The 27,500-nt window shown below is 29.6% G+C and overlaps 1 protein-coding gene across 1 annotated transcript in view; it reads left to right on the top strand.

Moving 5' to 3' along the window:
- Window positions 1–27,500, top strand: part of pepd (peptidase D) — a 99,975-nt gene that overhangs the window by 22,556 nt on the left and 49,919 nt on the right. Inside the window, 6 exon segments of the mRNA NM_198912.1 lie at window positions 1–39; window positions 12,429–12,476; window positions 12,569–12,630; window positions 14,792–14,836; window positions 21,602–21,677; window positions 26,649–26,695. The exon segment at window positions 1–39 is cut by the window's left edge and continues 25 nt beyond it. Of these exon segments, the coding sequence (NP_944594.1) occupies window positions 1–39; window positions 12,429–12,476; window positions 12,569–12,630; window positions 14,792–14,836; window positions 21,602–21,677; window positions 26,649–26,695 (317 nt within the window).

The following is a 27,500-nucleotide window of genomic DNA, read 5'->3' as shown; positions in this document are numbered from 1 at the left end:
GAGAAATACGCTGTAGACGAGGTGCATTTCACCACTGACGTGAGTACAGTTTCACTGCTTTTATTAACATGATAATAAATCTGTCTTCTGTTTGTTCTCTTATATAATTCAGATCATTATTTATGTCTGTATGATGAAGTGGCCTTGAGCTGATTTCTTACTGAGCCGTTGTGTTTTAGTTTTATTTTTGATGGTTTTCCTTCTTTAAAAAGAGAGTTTTGCTATTTTAATTATTAGTTTTTGTTTGCTTAAAAAAGATTTTTTGCTCATTTGATGCAATTGAAGATTATATATTTATTAAATAGAGATATTGACTAGGGGCGAGGCAGAGGCACAGTAGGTAGTTCTGATGCCTCACAGCAAGAAGGTCGCTGGTTCGATCCTCGGCTCAGTTGACATTTCTGTGTGGAGTTTGCATGTTCTCCCTGCCATTTCTGATAAAAAGCCCAAACTGTCTGTCAACAAATGTAGATTTGTACAACTGCGTACCTTCGTTTACACAGACAGAACTGCCGTTTGCGCGTGCACATGAGAAAGTGACAGCAGTAAAAACAAATCCTGATAAGCAAAGCCTGAATCAAGTTAGTTTTGCCAGCTGGAAGACGGACGACACCATGGCTGGAATGTTTCTGTTACACAGGTAATGTTATGTGTTAAAACTCTTTTAGTCACGCAGAGCTGATGTAGATTGGGTTGTTATGAATGGGTTATATGCACAGAAGTGTTGTCCAGCCACTGAAATTTCCGGGCGAACTATTAATATGATTATTTTTAGTTTCATAAGGGCCTTTTACACCACAGATAATGTAAATTTAGATTTAGATTAGCCTGCTTTACTGAGCTGAAGTTGCTTTTATATTCAGATTGATTCATTTTTGATCAATGGCAGACTCCCTATAATGTTCTCCAATACTTTCACTCTGAAATAGCATGTCAGTATGGCTTAGTAATAAGTGTAATTCCTGCATGCCACCAGCCAACCACTAAGCATACAGTAGTTGCTTTAGGACAAAGCGTGTGAGAGAGTGAGACCAGCAATCCTTGCATGCATGAATTACTGCACATTCTGACAAGTTCTGCTGCTACGCTACTGAAACGTGCTAGATATAATACAGTTGTTCATTGAGAATTGTAGTATTATAAAGTACTGTTTTCTAACTGGCGAATAACATGATCTAGTGGGTTGTCTTCTGTCATATTAACAGTGCATTGTCCGTGATTTAAGGAGGCGTGGCTTTAGATGGCAGGGGAGGGACTGTGTTCTTAAAGGTATTTTGTTAACGTATAGCATTTTGGCAGATCACCTACTGCACCCTTAACTGAGCGAGTACACCGTTCACACTTCAATTACAGTGATCACCAGCCAATGCAAAAAACGTTAAAATTACCCAAAATTGTGGAGTAATTGAGCCTCATCAATATCCAGCAGTAGTTCATGTGTAAGAGCAGGTCAGTGTGCCTTCATTTGCACTTTAATGAAAGCTATTACTGCAGAAATTCACTTTCTCAAATCCTAAAGGCATCCAGAAGATCCTGGGAGTAAATGAAATATTCACATTTGTAGCGATCTGAGGCTCTGGAAGGTAATTCTGTTCCTCTAACAGTATCAGACACACACAGCATGTTCAGACGCAGCACTTTAAGAGTAATGGTTTGAGAGTTTTTAGCTGGATTTCTGCGCCTCTGGCCACGGGTCAGTCCTCCTCATGTGGAGAGAGCAGTCATGCCTGCGTTATGAATAATTCACTCTGCTTTAAAAACACCCTCATGGATGTTTTTGCTCTTTCTGTTGGATCGAAAATCAAGGGAGTTTCCTAGATAGCAATAAGTTAAAATAATAAAAATAAATATAAAAACTTAAATAAATTATTCAATTAACAAAAAACCTACTAATAGTAAAGTAAATGAATAATTAAAATAAAAAAGGAAATAAATAAAGCTGAAATTAAATAAATAAAAAATGCAATAAAATTATAACATTATATAAATGAAACAAATAATAATTTAATTTCATAAAAACAATATTACTAATAAGAAATTAAAGATTAAAGAAAAATAAATAAATAGAAGAAAAATAAAAGACAATAAAAGAAAAAATGTAGTAATAAAATTAAATACAAAATGTTAAATAATATAAAAAATTCATAAAAATGTAATAAAAAATTAAATAAATAAAAAACAAACTAATTAGATAAAAGATAATAAAATAATACAATTTAAATAAAATAAATAATACTTAAATTACATAAACAATAGAACGAAATAATAAAATTAAATATAAAATTGTAAAATGAAAAAAAAATTATAAAAAAAATTAAAGAATAAAAGAAATTAAATAATTCATTAAAATAATAAAATTAGTATTTTAATAAATGACTACAAAATAAATTACAAAAACGATAGTACTAATAAAAATAGGATGATATTAAATTAATAAAAGAAAAAGAAAAGAAAAGAATAGAAAAATGCAATAAAAAACATAAAATTACATTAAAGCTAATGTAAAATAAAAGATTAAATGAAATTTAAAAAATAAATATAAAAATTTTAATAAATAAAAAAATAATTAAATTAAATAAACAAATATTACTAAAAGGAAAAAAATAATAAAACAAAAAACTAAAATTAAAAATCTATAGAAAAAGAAAAAAATCTATTAAATTGAATAAATAAAAGCAAAAATGCAAACAAATGATACAATTTAAATTAAATTACAAAAAAACAATAGTACTATAAAAAATAAAAGATGAAATGAAAAAAGAGAAGAAAAAGAAAAATGCAATACAATAAAATAAAAAAATAAAATGAAATAAAATATAAAATATGAAATTTATTTAAATTGAATGTATTTTTTATAAATTTAAAAATGCTATAAAATTAAATATCAAAAATATAAATAATTCATTTGAATACTACTAATAAAATTACAATAAATATAAAAAAAATATTAAATTAAATTACATAAAAAAATAATGAAATAAAACAAAAAGTTATAATAAAGTAAAATGTTTTGACTTATTACATTGCATATGGGTGTATGAATACTTCACTTTTTTTTTTTTTTTTTTTTTAAATGCCCTCATAGATGTTTTTCCTCTTTCTTTTGGCTCTGGTCTAAAATTAAGTGAGCTTCCTAGACAGCATCAGAAATCCTTCAAGAGTTTCCCTAAGACAGAAAAAGTGCATTTGCATGTATGGGTTTGGATTTTATCCATTGCACCCAGGGTACACATCAGTTCAGATTAGTATCAGAGGCACAATTTTGGCTAAATTATTCTCAGTTTGATATTGAAGTTTAAATGTTGATTCATCATCCATTCAACAAAACACACTGCACTAGTTAATACAGGTTAAATAAAGGTCAAAGTTTCAGTATAGGAAAGGGACTGCAACAAATCATTGCACATTAAACAGAATAAAATAGAACAGATTATAATTATAATATAAAAGAATAGATACATTTTTAATTTAATTTAACTGATTAAAGATTACAATAGAATGGAATAAAATATAACTGAATCGAATAGAATAAAATTGAATACAATGGAACAGAATAGAATAGAACAGAATATAATAGAAAGGAATTGAATAAAATCAAATAGAATGGAATAGAGTAGAATGGAATAGGATAGAACTAAATAAAATAGGATAGAATGGAATAGAATAAAACAGAACGGAGTAGAAAAGAAAGGAATAGAATAAAATAGAACAGAATATAATAGAAAGGAATGGAATAAAATAGAATAGAATGGAATAGAATAGAGTAGAATGGAATAGAATGGAATAGAATAAAACAGAACAGAGTAGAATAGAACGGAATGGAAAAGAATAGAATAGAGCAGAGCAGAATAATATAGAAAGGAATGGAATAGAATAGAGTAGAATATAATGGAACGGAATAGAATAAAATAGAATAGAATGGAATAGAATAGAACAGAACGTAATAGAGTAGAATAGAATAGAATAGAATAGAATAAAATAGAATAGAACGAAATGGAATAGAATACAATAGAATCACACAGAATAGAATCAAATCAAATGGAACAGAATAGAATAGAGAATAGAACAAAACAGAATAGAATGGAATAAAATAAAATAGAACAGAATAGAATAGAATGAAATAGAACAGAATATCTTATAATAGAATAAAATGGAATATTTAATAAAAAATAATACAATAGAATAGAATAGAACAGGATATAGAATAGAATAGAATAGAATAGAACAGGATATAGAATAGAGCAGAATACAGCACAGAACATATTAAAGCATAACAATAGAATAGATTGCAATGCATGTTTTGAAAGCCAGCACTCTTCTCTTCTCTCTTTCTCAAACAGTTCTCATTTCTCTCTAGTGCTACTGCTATCTGCTTTGAAGTCCTCCAGACATATGCAAATGCACTTAAAAACTTCTGTGAGTTAATGTGGTGTTCTGTATGTAAGAGTGCTGATGACAGTAGGGCTTGTTCCTCATGTTTTTGCTCTTTCGCTTGTTTTTTTTTTTTTTTTTTTTTGGAGTGTTTTCTGCTGTTTTGTAAGAGTTAATGACCTTCTCCTGGGGTTCCTCTCAGCGCTGCTTAAACACATCATTTGAGAAGGCAAACAGAGGCGCTGCCAGCAGAAATATCTGTAATCTTACAAAACAAATGAAATCTCCAAGGCAAATAGATGCTGTGCGTTTAATCCGGAGCCGGACTCTGACATTGAGGAGCGTCCCGTCTCTCGCCCTCAGCATCAGATAATGTATGCGGGAATGACTTTCAGAGTCCTCCATTCTGGAAATGTCTTCACTTTTATGCAAACTGAATAAGGAGATAGTTTTAAGTTTACTGAAAAAAATTAAACATTATTAAATATTTATTTATTTATTTATTTTTTAATTTATTTGTTTAATTTGTTTTCTCACTTAATTATTCGTTCAATTTTTTTCCTTTATTTGATTACTCAATTGTTCAATTTCAGTATCCTTGTTTTCATTTACTCATTCATTCATTTATTTTTTGTTTATACAATTGTCCATGCATTTATTAATTTATTCATTCATTCATTCATTTGTTTACTTAATTAGTCATTTAATTATTTTCCTTTATATAATTATTTTATTGTTCATTTTAATTATTCGTGTATTCATGTACCTTTTCATTTTTTTGTTTGTTCATTTATTTATCAACTTATTAATTCAGTTATTTATCAATTCATTTTTTTAATTAGTTTAATTATTAATTAAATATTTTTTCCTTTATTTGATTATTTAATTTAGGTCATTTTAAGTTATCATGTGTTCATTTACTTATTCGTTCCTTTATTTATTTTATTATTATTTTTTTTGTTCATTTATTTATCAACTTATTCAAGTCATTTATTTATAAATTCTCTCTTTTGTTTATTTGTTTAATTAGTTCAATTTAATTATTAATTAAATAATATTTCCTCATGTGATTATTTAATTGTTTATGTTAAGTGTTCATGTTAATTAATTCATTCATTCATTCACACAAATATTTATTCAATTATTTTCCCTTCTTTCAATTATTTAATTGTTCATTTTTGGTATTCATGTATTAATTTACTCATTTATTCATTCATTTATTTGTTCATTTATTTATTAATTGATTCAATTATTTAATTTTTTATTATTAATTGCATTCTTTCATAATTAATCATTTAATTGATCATTTTAAATATTCATTTATTAATTAACTGATTTTTTTCATTCATTTATTCATTCATTCATTCATTTGTTTATTTATTCAATTAATTAATTTGTTTATTTAATTATTAATTTAATTATTTTCCTTTAATTAGAATATTTAATTGTTCATCTCAATTATTCATATAAAAATTTACTCATTCATTCATTTATTCAATCATTTGTTCATTTATTTATTAATTTAATTATTTTTTCTTCTTTTGATTATTTAATTGCCCATTTTAAGTATTCATGTATTTATTTACTTATTAACTCATTCATTTGTTAATTTTTTTATTAATTTCATTCATTCATTCATTCACTTATTTATTTATTCATTCAATTCATTTTCATCCATTTAAAAATATAATTGTAGTGATTAATATAATGAAACTCATGTTTAATCCAGAGCCGGAATGACATTGGGAGCGTCCCGAATCTCGCCCTCAGCATCAGATAATGTATGCAGGAATGACTTTCAGAGTCCTCCATTCTGGAAATGTTGTTGTCGTTTGCTGAAAATGAGTAAATGATGGTAAATTGTGGGAGAATAACATTTTAATGAAATTTATTCATTCGTTCATTCATTTATTTATTCATCCATCCATCCATCCATCCATTCATTTATTACATTATTTAATTAATTTGTTTATTTAAATTTTCATTTAAAATTTTCTCTTATTCATTCAATTATTAATTTATTAATTTATTCATTCATTTATTAAATAATTTAATATTTTATTAATTGTTAATTTCAAGTATCCATATATTCATTTATTAATTGTTCATTTTATTTATTCGTTCATTCAATTCATTCATTCATTCTATTATTCAATCATTTATTTTTCTTTCATTTAAGTTTTGATTTATGCATTCGTGTATTAGTTTACTTTTTATTAGGTTGTTTCATTTATTCTTTTAGTTTAATTATTCAATCATGTACTTATTCCTTCAGTTATTTATTACATTTATTCATTCATTTAATTATTCAATTAATTATTTTTCTTTCATTTGTTTAATTTGTCATTTATGTGTTCATGAATTAATTTGTTTATTTAGTTTATTTAGTTTATTTAGTTTAATTATTACGTTTGTTTAATTATTATTTTATGGGCGGTACGGTGGCTCAGGGGTCACCTTACAGTATGAAGATGGCTAGTTTGAGTCTCCAGCTGGGTCATTTGGCATTTCTGTATGGAGTTTGCATGTTCTCCCCATGTTGGCGTGGGTTTCCTCTGGGTGCTCCGCTTTCCCCCACAGTCCAAACACATGCACTAAAGGTGAATTGATGAACTAAATCGCCCATAGTCTATGAGTGTGTGAATGGGTGTTTCCCAGTACTGGGTTGCAGCTGGAAGGGCATCTGCTGTCTAAAACATATCCTGGATAAATTGGCGGGACTAAGCCAAGAAAAAAGAATGAATGAATATTTTTTTGCCTCTTTTATTCCTCTCCTCATGAGTTCATCTGTGTGTGTTTATCCTGATCCTCGCACTGGTTGCTTTAATGACCCTGATTTTTCCACTTTCTGGGAAATGTTGTCCGAGCAAAAACCCAAACACTATTGATTCACTTTGCATCGATTTCTTGCCATTTGGAGCCCATTAATCTTGATCACTGATTTCTGCCTCATAAAATCTGAATAATTAAGGGCGTGTGACATCGCTGCCAGACTCAATTAAGTTTGGATTTTTGTTCAAATGTTTTAAGAATCGCTCATTCATCATGCATGTCACTTTTATATTTCTCCGCCATCTGTCTTGGGCTCTCAACAATAGTTCTGTGTAAGCACTTTGTTCACAACTTCTCATTTTTGATTTATTTATTCATGTTTCAGAAGCTCCATTAATTTAACAGTTCAGGCTTTTGCCATCTGTTTCATTTGTCTTTGGTTTGATTAAGAAAGTCGTCACGGTTCTTTGAACAATTTAAGACCAAGAACGAGAGGTTTTCTTATTTATTAAACAAGATTTTTGAATGAAATGTTTGTTTTATGATTAAAATAATTTTAATTGTGGTCATGATCACTATTTTCCTGACTGCAGATGCTTTAAATTATATTCATTCATTCATGCATTTATGTATTTATTTATTTATTTATTTATACTTCTATTTATTTGTTCATTCATTTAATTAATTTTTAATACACTTATTAATGTATTCATTTAGTTAATTCATTAATGTTTATTCATTTAGTTACCTATTTACTCATTCATACATTTTTATTATTCATGCATTCATTTATGCATGCATGTTTTTTAACATTAATTTTAATTTTGAATCTTAAATTTAGTTAATTCATTCATTCATTCATACATTCATGCATTTTTATTCGTTTATTTTGTTATTTTTCTTATTCATTAATTTGATCCTAATTATTTATTCATTTGTTTGATGATTAAATATTTTCAAATTTCATGCAGTCATGTATTCATTCATTCATGCATTTAATACTTAAATCATTCATTACAAACATTCATTCATTCAAATTACTATTCAGTTATTTACTCATTCGTTCATTCATTTGTTCATTTATGTATTTGATTCATTCACTCACTCAATTGTTCATTTGTTCATTTTTTGTGTCATTCGTTAATTTGTTCGTTTATGCATTTCATTCACTCCTTCATTCATATGTTTAAGTATTTAATTTGCTCAGTCACTCACTTATTCATTGATCATTTATGTATTTCATTCACTCATTCTTTCATTTGTTCATTTTTGTATGTCATACATTCTCTCACTCTTTCACTTATTTGTTTATGTATTTCATTCAGTCACTCATTCATTCATTGTTCATTTATGTATTTCATTCATATATTTACTCATTCATTAATTAGTTCTTTGTGTATTTCATTCACTCACACATTCACTCATTTGTTCATTTGTTTATATATTTCATTCAGTCACTCACTCATTCCTTGTTCATGTATTTCATTCACTCATTCCTTTGTTTAATTTTGTATGTTATTCATTCACTCACTTATTTATTCATTTTGTAATGTATTTCATTCACTCATTCATTCATGTATTTATTCATTCATTGTTCACTTATGTAAATCATTTAATAATTTACTCATTCATTAATTTGTTCTTGTGTATTTTGTTCACTCATTCATTCATTTGTTAATTTTTGGATTTCATTCATCTACTCAATCGTTCATTCATTTTTATTGATTAAGAGTTTCATTCACTCATTCATTTATTTATGTATTTTATTTATTCAGTCATGCATTCATTGTTTAATTATGCATTTCATTCACTCATCCATTCATTTGTTTTCTTTCTGTTTATTCACTCATTTATTCATTCATTCATTTGTTTGTTTATTTTTGAATTTAATTAATTATTTCGTTTGTTCGTTTATGTATTTCATTCATTCATTCAATTTTTTAATGTATTTTAATTCAGAAAAAAATCTCATTCATCCATTTGTTCATTTATCGATTTAATTTATTAATTTATCGACTTTTTAATAATTTATGTAATTTATTAATTTATTTATTTAGTCATTTGCTCACTCATTCAATTATGTACTTTATTCATTCACTCACTAATTCATTCATTTGTTTATTTATGAATTTTAATTTATTCATTTGTTCATTTCTCTTTTTCATTCATTCTCTGACTCATTCATTTATTTGTTCATTTATGTATTTCCTTTATTCATTTATTCATTAACTCATTCATCCAATTATGGATTTTTCACTCATTCATTCACTTTTTTATTTATTGATTTGTTCATTTTACTTTCATTCATTCACTCACTGACTCATTTAACCATTTGTTTATTCCTTTACTCACTCGTTCATTAATTTGTTAGTTGATATATTTTATTCACTCATTCATTCAGATTGGGGGGAAAAAACTACAGCATTTTTAAGTCTCCTGTTCGTTAAGGAAATGTTTTTCGCTGATTTTGACCCGCGTGATGTGCTTTTTTTGTCATCACTCATTTTCACCTAAAGTAAAGTTAGCATTAGGTGTTAAATGTGTTTTAGCACATCAGGTCAATCACACCCACAGCCAAGCAACACATAACTGCTTCATCTGGAAACATCATGTCACCATATATCCCTTCAGTTATGCTTAAACTACTTTACTTTTAGACATCAAAGAAAAATAAATGTGCATTTCAATTCAATTTGATTCCATTTAAAAATAAAATAAATTCTCTTAGCATTAGTTATGGGCTGTGAAGTAACAGGAAGAATTATAGATATATAATTAACATTAGTAGTGCCAATTTAACAAACGATGCCTTATTATTATTATTATCATTATTATTATAATTATTATTATTATTATCATCATCATCATCATCATCATCATCATCATCATCATCATCATCATCATTATTATTATTATTATTATTATTATTATTATTATCAGATTGATATTTATGTGATAAAACTCACCCTTTGTATTTGTAAATCTAAAAGACTTTTCTTTCAGAGTCATAAGTCAAACCTGGCCTGCAAACAAAATAATCAAATATTTATACGGCTGACACATTAGGATGATGCACTGCTGCTGCACGCCGTCTGCATTTATTACACCACTATACACGCTTTTCAATGAGGAAATCAAATGATTACTAACCGGCTGGTTTTAGAAGACTTCATGCAGCATGTATTTTTTTATTGATTGATCACTGATTGATTTGAATTTTTTAGTGTGTAACATGTACAGTATGTGTTTTCATAAACACTAAAAATGGCATTGTTTTAATAATAATAATAATAATAATAATAATAATAATAATAATAATATTAGGAATAGTAGTTCTTGTCAGATACTGCTTTTACAATTAGGCAGTCAATAATAATTGTATTTGTAATGAAAATGTTAATATAACAACTATGTTGATTTATTTCATTCATTCACTCAGTCATTATTTTTAATTTTGTATTTTAATTCATTCATTCAGAAAAAAAATCATTAATTCATTTGTTCATTTATTTATTGTTTCATTCATTTCCCAACTCATTCATTCATTTGTTAGTTTATGTATTTCATTCATTCATTTATTCGTTTAATCACTCACTCATTCAATTATGTATTCCATTCATTCATTCATTCATTCATTCATTCATTCATTCATTTATTTGTTCATTTGTTATGCCTTTTTATTCTTTAATTAATTTGTTTTTTAATTCATTGCCCAACTCACTCACTAATTCATTCATTCATTCGTTTATGTATTTCATTAATTCGTTTTTTCGTTCCCTCATTCAATTATGTATTTTTTTCATTCACTTACTCATTCATTCATTTGTTATGCATTTTCAGTCATTCATCCATTCCTTTGTTCATTTATCTTTTTCATTCATTCATCATTTGTACATTAATCTATTTAATTCATTAATTTTGTTAATTCACTTACTCATTCACTTCAGTGTTTTATTCACTCACTCATTTATTCATTTGTTATGTATTTTCAGTCATTCGTCCGTTCTTTTGTATATTTATCTTTTTCATTCACCCATTCACCCATTCATTCATCATTTGTACATTTCTGTGTTTAATTTATTAATCTATTAATTCACTCACTCATTCAGTTATGTGTTTTATTCACTCTCTCATTCATTCACTTGCTCATTTATGCATTTCATTCATTCATTTGTTCATTTAAAATTTTCATTCATTTACTCACTCATTTTTTAATTTGTTTATTTATGTATCTCATTCATTCATTTACTCATCCTTTCATTTGTTAGTTTATATATATATATATATATATATATATATATATATATATATATATATATATATATATATATATATATATATATATATATAATAATATTATAATAATATATAATAATATAATAATATATATATATATATATATATATATATATATATATATATATATATATATATATATATATATATATATATATAAACGTAACCGTTTTAATAGTTTAATAATTCATTTCTAATAACTGATTTATTTTATCTTTGCCATGATGACAGTAAATAATATTAGACTAGATATTCTTCAAGACACTTCTATACAGCTTAAAGTGACATTTAAAGGCTTCACTAGGGTAACTAAGTTAACTAGGCAGGTTAGGGTAATTGGGCAAGTTATTGTACAATGATGGTTTGTTCTGTAGACTATCGAAAATAAATATAGCTTAAGGGGCTAATAATATTGACCTTAAAATGGTTCATAAAATAATTTAAAACTGCTTTTTATTCTAGTCTAAATAATTCTAAATAGGTCTAAATTCTGAAATATAAATAAAAAGTCTGAATTCTGAGATATAAACTCAGCATTTCCTAGAAATATTTAGAAAATTGAGGACAGATAATAAATTTACAGAAATAGGTTGACAATTTTAGTAGTGAAGCGTTCAGCATTCGGCTCTGTGTGGTATGTGTGGATTAGTGTTGAGCTCCTGCAGAAATGTGGATTTCTCAGTGAAATCTCCCCGCAGGTAAAACCGTCTGTGTTTGATTCGTCCTGTGGGTTTAAAACGCTTCTCATCCACTCCTGAGAGCACATAAAACAGCTCCGGTGTTCTTCCCACAATCCTTCGCTCACAGTACAGCGGCTGCAGATTATTGATGATTCAGTGTCTGATTGGTCCACGTGAAGATTGTTTGTCTACCTTGAGGAAATCTCTGCTCAAATCCGGTCTCGCTGATGTTCATTGTAGCTGTCAGAAATGTTGAGGGATTTGGATTTTCCTGGATATTTTGCTTAAATGATGTGCTTTTCTCCACAGATCGCTGATGTCCTGGCTAAGATGAAGCCAAGTGTGCTGCTCACATTGGTAAGATTGTTCATTAGATGATGGTTCAGTTCAATTCTTGCCTACAATAATGAGATGGTTTAACGTGTTTCTCTGTGTTTCCTCGTGTGTAGCGAGGGCTGAACACTGATAGCGGCAGCACCTGTCGTGAAGCCTCCTTTGAAGGCATCAGTCGGTGAGTTTCATCCTTTATTCAGAGTTCTGCTCCTGAAACTCACTCGGAGAAAGTGGCACACAAAACCCTCTGTGTGTTTGAAGTAAGATCACACACAGGGTTTAGATCTTCACTGTTATCTCTTACTGCAACATTTATGGACGAGGACGTTTTAATAGTGTCTGAATGTCATCGCATTAGATACAAAAGAGTCCATTCAGTTCAGCTCAGTTCAAAAGAGTCAATTCAGCTCTGTTCAGTTCATAAGAGTCCGTTCAGTTCAATTCAAAAGAGTCAATTCAGCTCTGTTCAATTCAAAAGAGTCCATTCTGATCAGTTCAATTTAAAAGAGTCGATTCAGCTCTGTTCAATTAAAAAAAGTCAGTTCAGTTCAATTCAAAAGAGTCAATTCAGCTCTGTTCAGTTCATAAGAGTCCGTTCAGTTCAATTCAAAAGAGTCAATTCAGCTCTGTTCAATTCAAAAGAGTCCATTCTGATCAGTTCATTTTAAAAGAGTCGATTCAGCTCTGTTCAATTAAAAAAAGTCAGTTCAGTTCAATTCAAAAGAGTCAATTTAGCTCCTGTTGAATTCAAAAGAGTCCATTAAGTTCAGTTCAATCGAAAAGAGTCAATTCAGCTCAAAGTAATAAATTTTGTTAAATTCAATTCGAAAGAGTAAATTCAATCTTAAAAGTAAATTCAAATGAGTTCAATTAAAAATGTCAATTCGGCTTAAAATAGTTAATTCTGTAAAATTATTTCAAGAGTCAATTCAATAAATACAATTCAAAAGAGTCAATTTAGTTCAGTTCAAAAGAATCCATTCAATCAGAGTTAATTCAGATCAGTACAATTTAAAAGATTCACTTCACTCAATTCAGTTAAAAAGAGTAAATTAAGTTCAAAATAGTTAAGTCAGTTGAATTAAATTTAAGTTGAATCAATTCAATTCAAAAGAGTCAATTCAGTTCAATTCTAAAGAGTAAATTCAGCTTAAAATAGTAAATTCTGTTAAATTCAATTCAAAAGAGTCAATTCAATCAAAGCATCAATACAGAAGAGTCAGTTCAGCTCTGTTCAATTCAAAAGAGTCTGTTCAGTTCAATTGAAAAGAGTCAATTCAATCTAAAAGTTAATTCAGATTAGTTCAATTAAAAAAAAGTTAATTATACAGATCAGTACAATTCAAAAGGGTCAATTAACTTCATTTCAAAAGAGTCCGTCCAATCAAAGAGTTTATTCAGTCTATTCAAATTATCACACAATTTGAAAGATTCAATTCAGTCAATTCAGTTAAAAAGCATGAATTCGGTTCAAAATAGTCAACTCGGTTCAATTAAATTTAAGTTGAACCAATTCAAATTCAAAAGAATCAATACAGTTTTATTCAAAAGAGTCAATTCAATCTAAAAGTAATTTTAGATCACTACAATTCAAAAGAGTCAATTCAGTTTGAATGAGTTCGTTAAATCAAAGAGTTAATTCAGATCAGTACAATTTGAAGGAGTCAATTCACTTCCTTCATGGAGCTGAATGCAGTAAATAGTCTGTATAAAACAAACTTTTATAACCAGATTATTCAACAAAAAATAATTAGTGCAGTAAAATATCTGTAATCACAAGCTCAAGCTTATACATACAATAATCAACACAATGTAGAAGTGATCGGACCCTTTATAATAATTAGGAATATAATAATAATATTTATAATACACTCATCAACCAATCAGAATCGAGCAATGGTTGTATTATAAGAAAAATAATGACTCTTTAAGTTTAAATATTTTAAAAATTATTATTAATAATAATAAAATTGCTTCAAAACAAACTTGAAACTAATAATTCTGAAAAGAAAGTAAAAAAATAAGCAATCAGATTATTACAATAATGAAGAACACAGTTTTATGGAAATAAAAATCAGTTCAAATGTCATCAAAAGCACATTTTTAGTACAGAACAATTTATTATTTATGGGCCTGAGATGCTAAAACAAACGTTGTAGTGTTGAAAACCAAAGCTTTTATTGACACAGAAACAAATGAAATGCAAAAACAATAGATGGAGTGTTAAAAACCAACACATTTATTGACACAAAAAGAATTGAAGTGCTAAAACAATAGATGCAATGTTGAAAATGAATGCATTTAGTCACACAAAAACATTATGTTCTTCTCTTCTGCAGGTTTGAGGTGAATAACTCGCTGCTGCACCCTGTGATTGTGGAATGGTGAGTGCTCTTTACATCACACGTATAGTCAAAACATTTCAACTGAATTAAATCTTTTTTTTTCTGCAGCCGAGGTGTGATTGATGTCTTAATAACTAAAGCACAAATCTGAGCTTGTTACTAAAGTCCAATTAACAAAATCAAAGGCAGTTTGCCGGTTACTCCAATTAGCAAGTGTTTGATCTTTTGATGAAAGGTAGAGTAGACGGCGATTACCAGCGCTTCGTTACGACTGAACTTGGACTGTTTCATCTCTTCGTGTTCCGATTCATTGCATCTTTTAAAAAGTTTGTTCTTAATGTGTTTGTGAAGATCGGCTTGTTTCTTTGTCTTTTATTTAATTAATGGAGAATCATTAAGCATGCAGACACAATGGGCTGGATCAGATGTGATTCTTTGTTCTGTTGTATTAATGTTTGAATTTTGTTGGGGGGGGGGGGGGGGGGGAATTATATTCAAATGAAACCATCATCTATTAAAGCCTGTTTCTGCTGGGGGATAAAAAAAGACATAAACTTAATTGTTATTTTTCTCACAACTCTCTCACAATTACTTTTAAAAAAAAATAATTCTGGAGAATAGAGTAATCCCAGAAGTGTGAAGTAAAGTTGCTTAAAGAGGCTTAAGGTTTTAAAACTTGCAATAAAGAAATGTACAATTTTACAACCACATCACACTTCTTCATTTGCATGTCTCTATTCTTCATTTACATCTAACAATTCTTATTTACATGCTGTATTTCTTTGTTTGCATGTCACAGTTTTTCACTTGCATGTCACACAGATTCATTTGCAAGCCACACTTCATTGACATGTCAAAATCCTAATTTACATGCCAGAATTCTTGATTTGCGTGTCAAAATTCTTGATTTGCATGACACAATTATAATTTACATGCCACAGTTTTTCATTGGTATTTCACAATTTTAATTTGCATGCCACAATTTTTCATTTGCATGCCACATTTATAATTTACATGCCACAATTTTTCATTTGCATGCGATAATTTTTAATTAACATGCCACAATTCTTCATTTACATTCCACAATTCTTCATTCGCATGCCACAATTTTAATTTGTCACAAATTTAATTTGCATGCCACAATTCTTTATTTGCATGCCACAATTTTTCATTTAGATGTCACAATTTTAATTTGCATGCCACAATTCTTCATTTGCATGCCACAATTCTAAATTCCATGCCCTAATTCTTCATTTGCATACCACTATTCTTCATTGGCATTCCACAATTTAAATTTGCATGCCACAATTCTTCATTTGCATGCCACAATTCTTGATTTGCGTTTCACAATTCTAATTTACGTGTCACAATTCTTCATTTGCATGCCACAATTTTAATTTACATGTCACAGTTTTAATTTGCATGTCACAGTTTCTTATTTGCATGTCACCATTCTAATTTACATGCCACGATTCTTTATTTGAATGTCACACTTCTTAATTTACATGCCACAATTCTTGATTTGCATGTCACAATTCTAATTTACGTCACAATTTTTTTGTTCGCGTGCCACAATTCTTCATTTGCATGCCACAATTCTTAATTTCCATGCCACAATTCTTCATTTGCATGCCACAGTTTTAATTTACATGCCACAGTTTTAATTTGCATGCCACAATTCTTCATTTGCATGCCACAATTCTTTATTTGCATGCAACAATTTTAATTTACATGTTACAGTTTTATTTTGCATGCCACAATTCTTCATTTGCCTGCCACAATTTTTCATTTACATGCCACAGTTCTTCATTTGCATGCCACAATTTAAATTTAGATGTTACAATTCTAATTTACATGTCACAATTCTTGATTGCATGTCATATTTCTAATTTACTTGTCACAATTTTTATTTATGTCACAATTCTTCATTTGCATTCCACAATTCGTTGCTTGCATGCCAATGCAAACTCTAATTCACATGACACAGTTCTAATTTATGTCACGTGCGTGTCACAGTTCTAGTTTGCATGTCATCATTTGAATTTGCATGTCATAATTTTTTATTTGCGTGTCACGTTTCTTTATTTGCATGCCACAATTTTAATTAACATGCCACAATTCTAATATACGCACCACGTAATGCATGCTACAATTCTTCATTTCCATTCTACAGTTCTTTGTTTGCATGCCATAATTCATCATTTCCATTTCACAATTCTTTCTTTGCATGTCAAAATTCTCATTTTACACCACAATTCTAATTTGCATGTAAAAACTCCTCATTTGCATGTCACTTATTCTATTTTATGTTACAGTTCTGAGTTTAAAAACTCTTTAAATTTGACTCAAATAGCTAAATATCGCAGTGCTGATGCTCCTAATTTTTAAGAAATTAAAATCAGAATGGTGAGATGAAACGCATCAGTTCTCTGTTGTTATTGTTGTGCGGTGTAAAGGATCTTTGCTCCTCTTGTCATGAGGCAGTCAGTGTTGAGCTGAAGCGCTTCAGATAATTTCAGCACAATGACTCTTGAGTCTGAAGCACACGATCAGCAGTGCAGTGTGTCTCTCCTGTGCAGGTCTGTGTGTAATGGTCTGCGTGCTTCTCTCTCTGCTGTGTGCATTAGGATTTCTCCTCTATTACTGGCTGGAAAGTGGCTCATTACCGTCTCCCTTTGCTCGCCCGCTAACTCTGTTGTTTTCTTGTTATTCTCTCCTTCACTTATTACTCTGAGATTTGCAGAGAGAAATTGCAGCTCGCTTCTGCATGATGAAGCATTTCACAGATATTAAAGACCTGCAGATGCGTTTACGTCACCTGACAAACAACTGAAGAACACGACTACGACTGTTAGCGGTTCTGTTATACACGCAGAATACAGAGAACACTGAGACCAGTCTAATGCTGCACTGGTGTATTAGCAGCAGTGTCACATCAACAAGATCCATCTCTCCCCTCTTTCTTTCTTTCTTTCTTTCTTTCTTTCTTTCTTTCTTTCTTTCTTTCTTTCTTTCTTTCTTTCTTTCTTTCTTTCTTTTTTTTTTCTTTCTTTCTTTCTTTTTTTCTTTCTTTCCTTCCTTCATTCCTTTCTTTTTTCCTTCTTTTCTTCTTTCTTTCATCATCCATTCTTCCATCTTCCTTTTTGTCCTTCTGTCCTTCCTTTATCCACCATCCATTCATCCTTTATTTTGTTCTCTCGTTCTTTCTCTTGTTCTTTCTTTTTAACTTATTTTTTCTTTCTTATTTTTCTGCCATCCATCCTTCTAACCTTCCTTTTTTCTTTCCTTTCTGTCCACTATCCATTCATCCGTTCTTTATTTCTTTTTCTTTTTCTTTCTTTTTTCTTTCTTTCTTTCTTTCTTTCTTTCTTTCTTTCTTTCTTTCTTTCTTTCTTTCTTTCTTTATTTCTTTATTTCTTTCTTTCTTTCTTTCTTTCATCATCCACCCATCCTTCCATCATTCATTCTTTCATCTTCCTTTCCATCCTTCTCTCCTTCCTTTCTGTCCACCATCGATTCATCCTATATTTTGTTCTCTTTCTTTCTTTTCTTCTGTTCTTTCTTTTTCATTTCCTTTTTCTTTTTTTATTTTCTTTCTTTTTTCTGCCATCCATTTATCTTAACCTTCTTTCCTATCTTTCTTTGTCCACCATCTGTTCTTTCTCTCTTTCTTTCTCTTGTTTTTTCTCTCATTCTTTTCTCGTTCTTTTTCTCGTTCTTTTTTTCTCTCGTTCTTTTTCAATTACTTTTTCTTTCTTTCTTTTTTCTACCATCGATCCAACCTTCCAACCTTCCATCCTTCATTCCTTTTTTCTTTCCTTTCTGTCCACCATCAATTTATCCTTTCTTCCATTCTTTCATTCTTTCCTATCTCTTGTTCGTTCGTTCTTTCTTTCCTTCTTTCTTCCATCTTCCTTCCTTCATCTGTGTGTGTGTCTGTGTGTGTGTGTGTGTGTGTGTGTGTGTGTGTGTGTGTGTGTGTGTGTGTGTGTGTGTGTGTGTGTGTGTGTGTGTGTGTGTGTGTGTGTGTGTGTGTGTGTGTGTGTGTGTGTGTTACTTTAATAATGCCACTAATATTATATTCCTACTCCACATGTCTTAAATTCATTTCTGTTCAGTGATGACTTTAGTCAGATTAAGGTGATCAAAAATGGTTGTTTGTAGCTTATGTAGGCAATTCTACAGTTCAACATTCATGTTTACCTGAATAAACAGTGAGTAAACACTACAAGTTAATCTTATTGAACATCATTTATTTTCATCACCAATTATCACAGTAGAACAGTTTCTCCAGCAGTTTGTGATGCATTTTGGAAACAGGAGATGAGCCCCTGGTCTAATGCGCCACCTGGCTTGAGAAACCCGTTCTCAAAGACTTATATATAGTCATTATTTGGGTAGCATACATACTCTGAATGCCTTCGACAGAATGAGCCATTTTAATCTAGATTAATTCCAAGATTACAGTGAGATTAATCTAGATAAAAAAAATCATTGTATGACCACCTATAATATATATATATATATATATATATCTCCTCATTTTATATGATGAATAATTCATCATGTGACCAGCATGAAAGCTTATTATTAAACAGTTTGTGTAGTTTTTGTGAGAGTCTGTGAGGTTTACCAGAGCAGGTCTTCACTGATTCCTGATGTTGGAGATCCACTGATCCGTGTGTGTGAAGTGTTCAGTGCTCTGGAATAAAGCTGCTGATGAGAATCACATCGCTGATCGTTACCATGGGTTACCGCTCATGTGTGTGTGAGTGTGTGTGTGTCTGTCCGTGTGTGTGTGTGTGTGTGTGTGCGTTTCTGTGTGTGTGTGTGTGTGTGTGTGTGTGTGTGTGTATGTGTGTGTGTGTGTGTGTGTGTGTGTGTGTGTGTGTGTGTGTGTGTGTGTGTGTCCGTGTCTGTGTGTGTGTGCATGTGTGTCTCTCTGCATACATGTGTGCGCGTCTCTGCCTGTTTGTGCTCGCCTGTGTGTTTACGTGTGCTCGTGTGCATGCGTCTGTGTGTTTCTGTGAGTCTGTTTGAGCCTGTCTCTGTGTATATCCCTGTGTGTGTGTGAGCCTGTCTCTGTGTATATCTGTGTGTGTGTGTGTGTGTGTGTGTGTGTGTGTGTGTGTGTGTGTGTGTGTGTGTGTGTGTGTCAGTGTTTCCCTGTGTCTGTCATGTGCACACTTGTATGTGCGTGTCTGTGATCTCTGTGTATGTGTGTGTCTGTCTGTGTGACTCCGGTGCGCGCGTGTATGTGCTAGTTTCTGTGTTTCCGTGAGTCTGTGTGTGTCTGTACACGTGTGTGAGTCTGTGTGTATATCTGGTTCTGTGCGTGCATGTGTGCGTGCGTGCTGTGATTATATTTAGATGTGTTATTATAAAGTTGGCACATTGGCACTGACTCATAAGAGGTGATGTCAGGATGCTTCAGTAATGCAGGCGCCTTCATTAAGACATAAACCAAGATGCTCCCGCAGAAGAGATGCTGGAGGTGAAGAAAAAACACACACTAACGAGACACAAGTGCTGATCTCTCTGACGTCAGACCTGCTGGGTTTGGGCTAAGTTTAGGATTTGCCGTTTAGCGCAGACGTTTGTTCTTTGACTCTCTGTGCTTCTGCACGAATCGAACACTTTTATTCAGGAAAAAAAAAGTATTTAAAATTGATCATATGGGCTATTTAAATTAGAAAATTATACAGTTCTAAAATAAATAAATAATAAATATGACCAAAATAAGAGTTCAATTTTTTTGTAAATATTCAGTTGCAATGAAAATATAAATAAATAAATTAATAAGTAATTATATAGATATAGTTAAATAAATAAATTAAATAAATACCTATTAGGACCAAATTGAGAGGAAAACTTTTTGTAAATAAAAAGTTCCAATAATAAACAAAAAAATAAAAAACTAAATAAATAATTAAATTATTCAAATAAATAATTAGTTTTAAAAGAAATAGGTAAAATAAATAGATACATAAAAAGTTTAATTAATAAATTGATAAATAAATGAATTAACTAATAAATAACTAAATAGTTGATACGTATAGATAAATAAACAGTTAAACAAAATAAATAAATAGTTGAAATAAATGGATAAATAAATAGTTGAAATAAATAGATAAATAAACAGTTAAGTAAATAAATAAATAAATAGTTGAAATAAATAGTTACCTGTATAAAAATATAGTTTAAATAAATAAATAAATAGTTAAATAAATAAATAAATAAAAAAAGTTGAAATAAAAGGATAAATAATCAGTTAATTGAAATAATAAAATAAATAAATAGTTGAAATAAATAGTTAAATAAATAAACAAATAGTTTAAATAAATAGTTAAATGAAGTAAATGGATAAATAAACAATTGAAATAAATAGATAAATAAACAGCTAAATAAATAAATAAATAAGTAGTTGAAATAAATAGTAAAATAAATAAATAGTTGAAATAAATTGTTAAATAAATAAACAAATATATAGTTGAAATAAATTGTTAAATTAATAAATAATTAGTTAGAATAAATAGTTAAATAAATGAATAGTTGAAATAAATGGATAAATAAATAGTTAAAATAGATAAATAAACAGTTAAATAAATAAATAAATGAAATAAATCATTATATAAATAAATAAATAGTTGAAATAAATAGTAAATTAATAAATAAATAAATACTTGAAAAAAAAACAAATTAATAGTTGAAATAAATAGTTAAATAAATAATCAGTTAAGTAAGTAATTAAGTAAGTAAATAAGTCGCAGATCATTAATGGTGTTTATTTCTCTCTGTCTGTAGTCGTCTGCTAAAGACCGACATGGAGCTGGAAGTTCTGCGCTACACAAACCGCATTTCCAGCGAAGCCCATAAAGAGGTAAAAACACCACCGTCTGTCAATTCATTTCACTGTTAATAAGCTATTCTCTTGGCAGAGTGTTTGCAGGATGATCCAGAGGGAGAATCACTCATAAACACACACAGATGCGCTGAAGTTGAGCTTGTGTTTTCTGCATTGTTAGTGTGTATCAGTACAGTAAACGCTTCCAGAATAATCACACAGATTTAGACCGTTTGATCAGAATCTAGGCCAGCCATGCATTTATTCTTCACAAGGCAATACCAGCATGCTAAACACTTGATAACTGAGCACAGAAAATAGTTTACATCTTGATTTTGATTTATTAATGATTTAATACTAAACAAAACATGCAAATAATAGAAAATAAAACAAACAAACTCTGCCCAATGTCTGCTATTTGTGAATAAGCTTGTCTGATGTATATTATTAGTCTTCAGTCACTTTGCTGTAAATCATTCAGACTCTCAGCATAAGCGCTAGTATTTATAATGTGAACATGACGTTTGAGAAATGCATGACGGTAAATAAAACTCTCAGGGACTCAAAAGTCATTTAATAATCCAGATTGATGGTGCTGCTTTATGGCAGAATGACTTCCTGATATCCATTAATGGTTGAAAGGCCTTTTTAAGAGTGCTGGATATTAATGGAGCAGCGATTTGTGTTAGAATTAATGCTGTGTGTTTAAGCTGAGACCATATTTATCATCGTAAGTGCTGGCTTTAATATTGATCATTACATCAGAAGGTTTGTTAAACAGTTTGTGCCTTTTAAAGTAAAATACCACTCTTTGCCTTGATGATAGTAGATAAAGTGACATTTAAAGGCTCAATTAGGCTAACTATGCAGGTTATTGAACAACTGTTTTTTTTTTTTTTTTTTTTGTGTTAATCAGTATTATTTTATTTTATTTTTTTGTGTATTTTATTTTTCCTTTATTTTATTATTTTTTTATTTTATTTTAATGTATTTTTTTATTTTATTTTATCTTAATTTTTTTCATCTATTTATTTTATTTATTTTTTAATATATTTTTTATTTATTAAAGATTTTATTTTTTTTTTTTTCCAATTATTATTATTCATTTATTTAATTTTATTTTTCAATTATTTTATTTTAAATTAATTAATTGTTCTGTTTAATTACATTTTTTATATTATTTTCAATTAATTCTATTGTTCATTTTTTTATTTAAATTCTAATATTTTTTATTTATTCAATATTTTCTTTATTTTACTTTTATTTAAAAATGTTCTATTTTAATAAAATTTGTAATTTTATATTATTTCAAATTTATTCTATTTTTTATTTATTAACTTTTCATTGATTTTCATTTATTTAATTTTTCAATTAAAAATTATAATTGGTTCCGGTGAAATCAGATTCATATGGTGCCCATATTTTCATGCATGTAAGTTAACAGGACAGTTCACCCAAAATTTTAATCTTTTCACGATTTCATCTTCCTTATGTGTTTCAAATCTTTGAGTTTCTTTCTTCAGCTGAACATAAGAGAAGATATTCTGCAGAAAGCTGAAAACCAGTAACCATTGAACTCCATAGTAGGGTAAACAAATACTATGGAAGTCAATGGTTACTGGCTTTCAGCATTTTTCTAAATATCTTCATTTGTGTTCTGCAGAAGAGAAGAACTCATTAGGTATGAAACAAGTAAAAGGTGAGTAAATGATGACAGAATATTCATTTTTGGGTGAACTATCCCCTTAACATATATGTTAATTACTATTTAAGTGGTTGTCTGTCTTAATCTTATTCACAGTGTAAAACGCTTGTCAGCTTGATTTACAGCAGTAAGATGTTTGAGCCAGAGTTTGTGACTAACAGCAGATTCTGGTTAATTTTTCTCATATTTTCATTCCAGTGCTTTGACTGAATGTCATATTTTGCTCTAAAATGGACTTTATTTTTGTAACAAGTGCGCTTTCTGTAGTCCTCAATCTCAGCAGGCTTTAATAAGCAGCAGTTTCTCTATTCTTTGCTGAAATGTGACCTCTATATGTGTCTCATGGTCCTCCAGAAATCATGATTGGATGATCAAGAAATATCCCTAATTATTAGCAATGCTGAACGCTGTTGTGGTGCTTCTTATTTTCATGGAAGCTGGTCAGTTTGAATCGTCAAGATTCTTTGATCAATAGAAATTTTGAAAGAACAGAATTTATTTTAATATATAATATACATAGTATAATAAAATATTAACACTACCGGTCAAAAGTTGTTGTTTTTTTTATGTTTTTTTTTTAAGAAAAATATTCTGTTCAATATGGCAGAATTTATTACATGTAAAAAAGAAACAGTTAAATTGTTAAATACTTATTTCTTAAATATTCATTACTTGAATGTATTTATACAGATGATAGTAATAATAATACAAATAATAATAATAATACAAATAATAATAATAATAATACAAATAATCATAATAATAAGACAAATAATCATAATAAAAATATTAAGAATAATAGATTGATGATAATAATAATAATAATAATAATAATAAAAATAATACAAATATTAATGCAAGTAATCATAATAATACAGATAATAATAATAATAATAATAATAATAATAATATTATTATTAATAATACAAATAATTATAATAATAAGACAAATAACCATAATAAAAATATTAAGAATAATACAGATTATGATAATAATAATAATAATAATAATAATAATGAAAATAATAATAATAATTATAATAATAGGAAAAATAATTATGCAAAGAATAATAATAATAATGCAAATGATAATACATATACAAATAATAACAATAATAATAATAATAATTATTATTATTATATTGATGCAAATAATATTAATAATAATAATAATACAAATAATAATAATAATAATAATACAAATAATAATAATAATGATAATTACAATAATAATAATTACAATAATAATAATAATAATAATTAGATTAATAATATAAATATAAGAGTGATTTCTGAAAGATCATTTAACTGAACACTGATGTAATAAAGCTGAAAATTCATTTATAAAATTACTGGAATAAATGATTAAATAAAATTATAATCTACTTTTGAACAGTTATTACAGTTTTACAATCTGTACTGTATTTCTGAATAAATAAATGCAGTCTTGGTGAGCAGGAGAAGCTTTTAAAAAACATTTAAAATTCACACTAACTCAAAACCTCTGACCTGTAGTGTAGTGTATATAATATACCTAATATTACCTTGTAAAATATATTATACTGTTGAAATGAGAATTATTCTCCATCCTGTTAATTTTCTTCAAGTATTTCCCAAATGATGTTGAACAGATTCAAGAATTTTTCACAGTATTTCCTAAAATATTTTTTCTTCTGGAGAAAGTCTGATTTGTTTTATTTCGGCTTGAATTAAAGCAGTTCTTAATAGTTTTAAACCCATTTTAAGGTCAATATTATTAGCCCCCTTAAGCAATATTAGGTTTGGATTGTCTCCAGAACAAACCACTGCTATACAATGACTTGCCTAATTACCCTAATTTTACCCTAATTAGCCTAGTTAAGCCTTTAAATGTCACTTTAAGCTGTATAGAAGTGTCTTGAAGAATATCTAGTCTAATATTATTTACTGTCATCATGACAAATATCAAATAAATCAGTTATTAGAGATGAGTTATTAAAACTATTATGATTAGAAATGTGTTGAAGAAATCTGCTCTCTGTTAAACAGAAATTGGGGGAAAATATTCAGGACGACTAATAGTTCTGACTTCAGTTGCACATAATTTACCATAATGTAACATATTATATCATATGACAATACAGATGTCTCCTGTGATCAATGTAATGGGTCATTACTGCATAACATTCCTGTCCTTTATTCCTACAAGTATCCTATTACCCCTCTGCCACCCAGCACGCCAACATTATCTGTAACAGCCTGATCTCCGCAATCTCCCGGGGATCCTTCAGTGCGGCGTGACTCAGACACTCGATTAAAATAAAAGCTTCCTAACCTACAATCATCAAACAGCCCCTGTAATCCGCCCGCGACTCCTTCATTTCTCTCCGCAAATCACTGTTATCTCATCAAATGGAGGAGCCGTCCCGCCATTCACAGCCAATTGATGGTCATTTCCACAGCCGCTGTTCAGCTCTCCTGTGTGTGTGTGTGTGTGTGTGTGTGTGTGTGTGTGTGTGTGTGTGTGTGTGTGTGTGTGTGTGTGTGTGTGTAGTTCTTATCTGCGCGCTTACACTGCAGACGAGAGTTCAGTCTGATTATTAGACATTATCTGTAGAGGAAAACCCTCTCTGTGTGTGTGTGTGCGTACGTACATGGGTTTGTGTCTCTGTTTGTTTGTTTGTTTGTTTGTTTGTGTGTGTGTGTGTGTGTGTGTGTGTGTGTTCGACCGTGCGTGTGTGTGTGACCGTGTTTGTGCATACGTACATGCATTTGTGTGTGTGTGTATCTGTGTCTGTTTGTGTGTGTATGACTGTGTGTTTCTATTTGTGTGCAAGCGCATATGTGTGTGCATACTTGCATGCATTTGTGTGCATGTGTCTGTTTGTGTGTGTTTGACGGTGTGTGTCTCTATTTGTGTGCACGTGTGTGTGAGTGTGTGTGTGTGTGTGTGTGTTTGCTTGCTTGTGTGTGTAGGTGTGTATTTGTTACTGTGCGTGGGTGTGTGTGTGTGTAGTTGAATGTTTCATAAAGCAGCGTGCGTGCGTGTGTGCGTGCTTGTGTGTGACTGTGTATGACTGTGAGTGTGTGCGTGTGTCTATGTGTGTTTGTTTACTGTCAACGTGTGTGTGTGCGTGCGTGCGTGCGTGTGTGTGCTCGTGTGTGTGCGCGTGTGCTATGCGTGCGTGCATGTATGCGTGTCTGTGTCTGTGTGTGTGTGTCTGTGTGTGTGTGTGTGTGTGCATGCTTGAGTCTTTGTGTGAGTGTGTGTATGTGTAATTGAGTGTTTTATAAAGCGGTGTTTGTGTTGTTTCATCTTGTAGGTGATGAGACGTGTGAAGCCGGGCCTGAAGGAGTATGAGATGGAGAGGTGAGTGTTGATCCACTGATACTGCAGTCATTCATAGTAAACACTATAGTGTTTTTAAACCAAACTAAATATTATAATAAACATTATAGCCTTTACTCTTTGTTAATGAATGCTGCAGCATACTTTAGTAATAACTATAGTGAACTGATTAACTAATAAATATGGTAATGTACTTTAGCTTTTCCTACAGTAAACTGTTGTGTTGTGTAGTACAATATAACATATAACTGTAGAAATCTACAGTATTGGGTCATTTGTTTATATTACTATAGTTGTTGAGCGCATAGCAACTGTAGAATCGCCAACTCTTGATTAATTTCTATAGGTGTTACCATAGCAACTGTAGAATCGCCACAACAGATGAATTTCTATAGGTGTTACCATAGCAACCGAAAAATCACCATGACAGATGAATCTCTATAGTTTTTGTTATCATAGCAACTGTAGAATCACCACGACAATTGAATTTCTATGGTTTTTGGTACCATAGCAACTGTACAATCACCATGACAGATGGATTTCTATAGTTTTTGTTACCATAGCAACTATAGAATCACCACGACAGATAAAATTCTATAGGTGTTACCATAGCAACTGTAGAATCACCACGACAGATGAATTTTTTTGTGTAACCATAGCAATTGTAGAATCACCACAACAGATTAATTTCTATAGGTGTAACCATAGCAACTATAGATTCACCACAGCAGATACATTTCTATAGTTGTTACCATAGCAACTATAGAATCACTACAACAGATTAATTTCTATCATTGTTGTGTTACCATAGCAACTGTAGAATCAC

The sequence above is a fragment of the Danio rerio genome, chromosome 18 (genome assembly GCF_052040795.2).
Source record: "Danio rerio strain M-AB ecotype USA chromosome 18, GRCz13ab, whole genome shotgun sequence".
Taxonomy (NCBI): Eukaryota; Metazoa; Chordata; class Actinopteri; order Cypriniformes; family Danionidae; genus Danio; species Danio rerio.
Note: the sequence above shows the minus strand (reverse complement) of the source record. Positions and strands in the feature narration are given on the sequence as shown.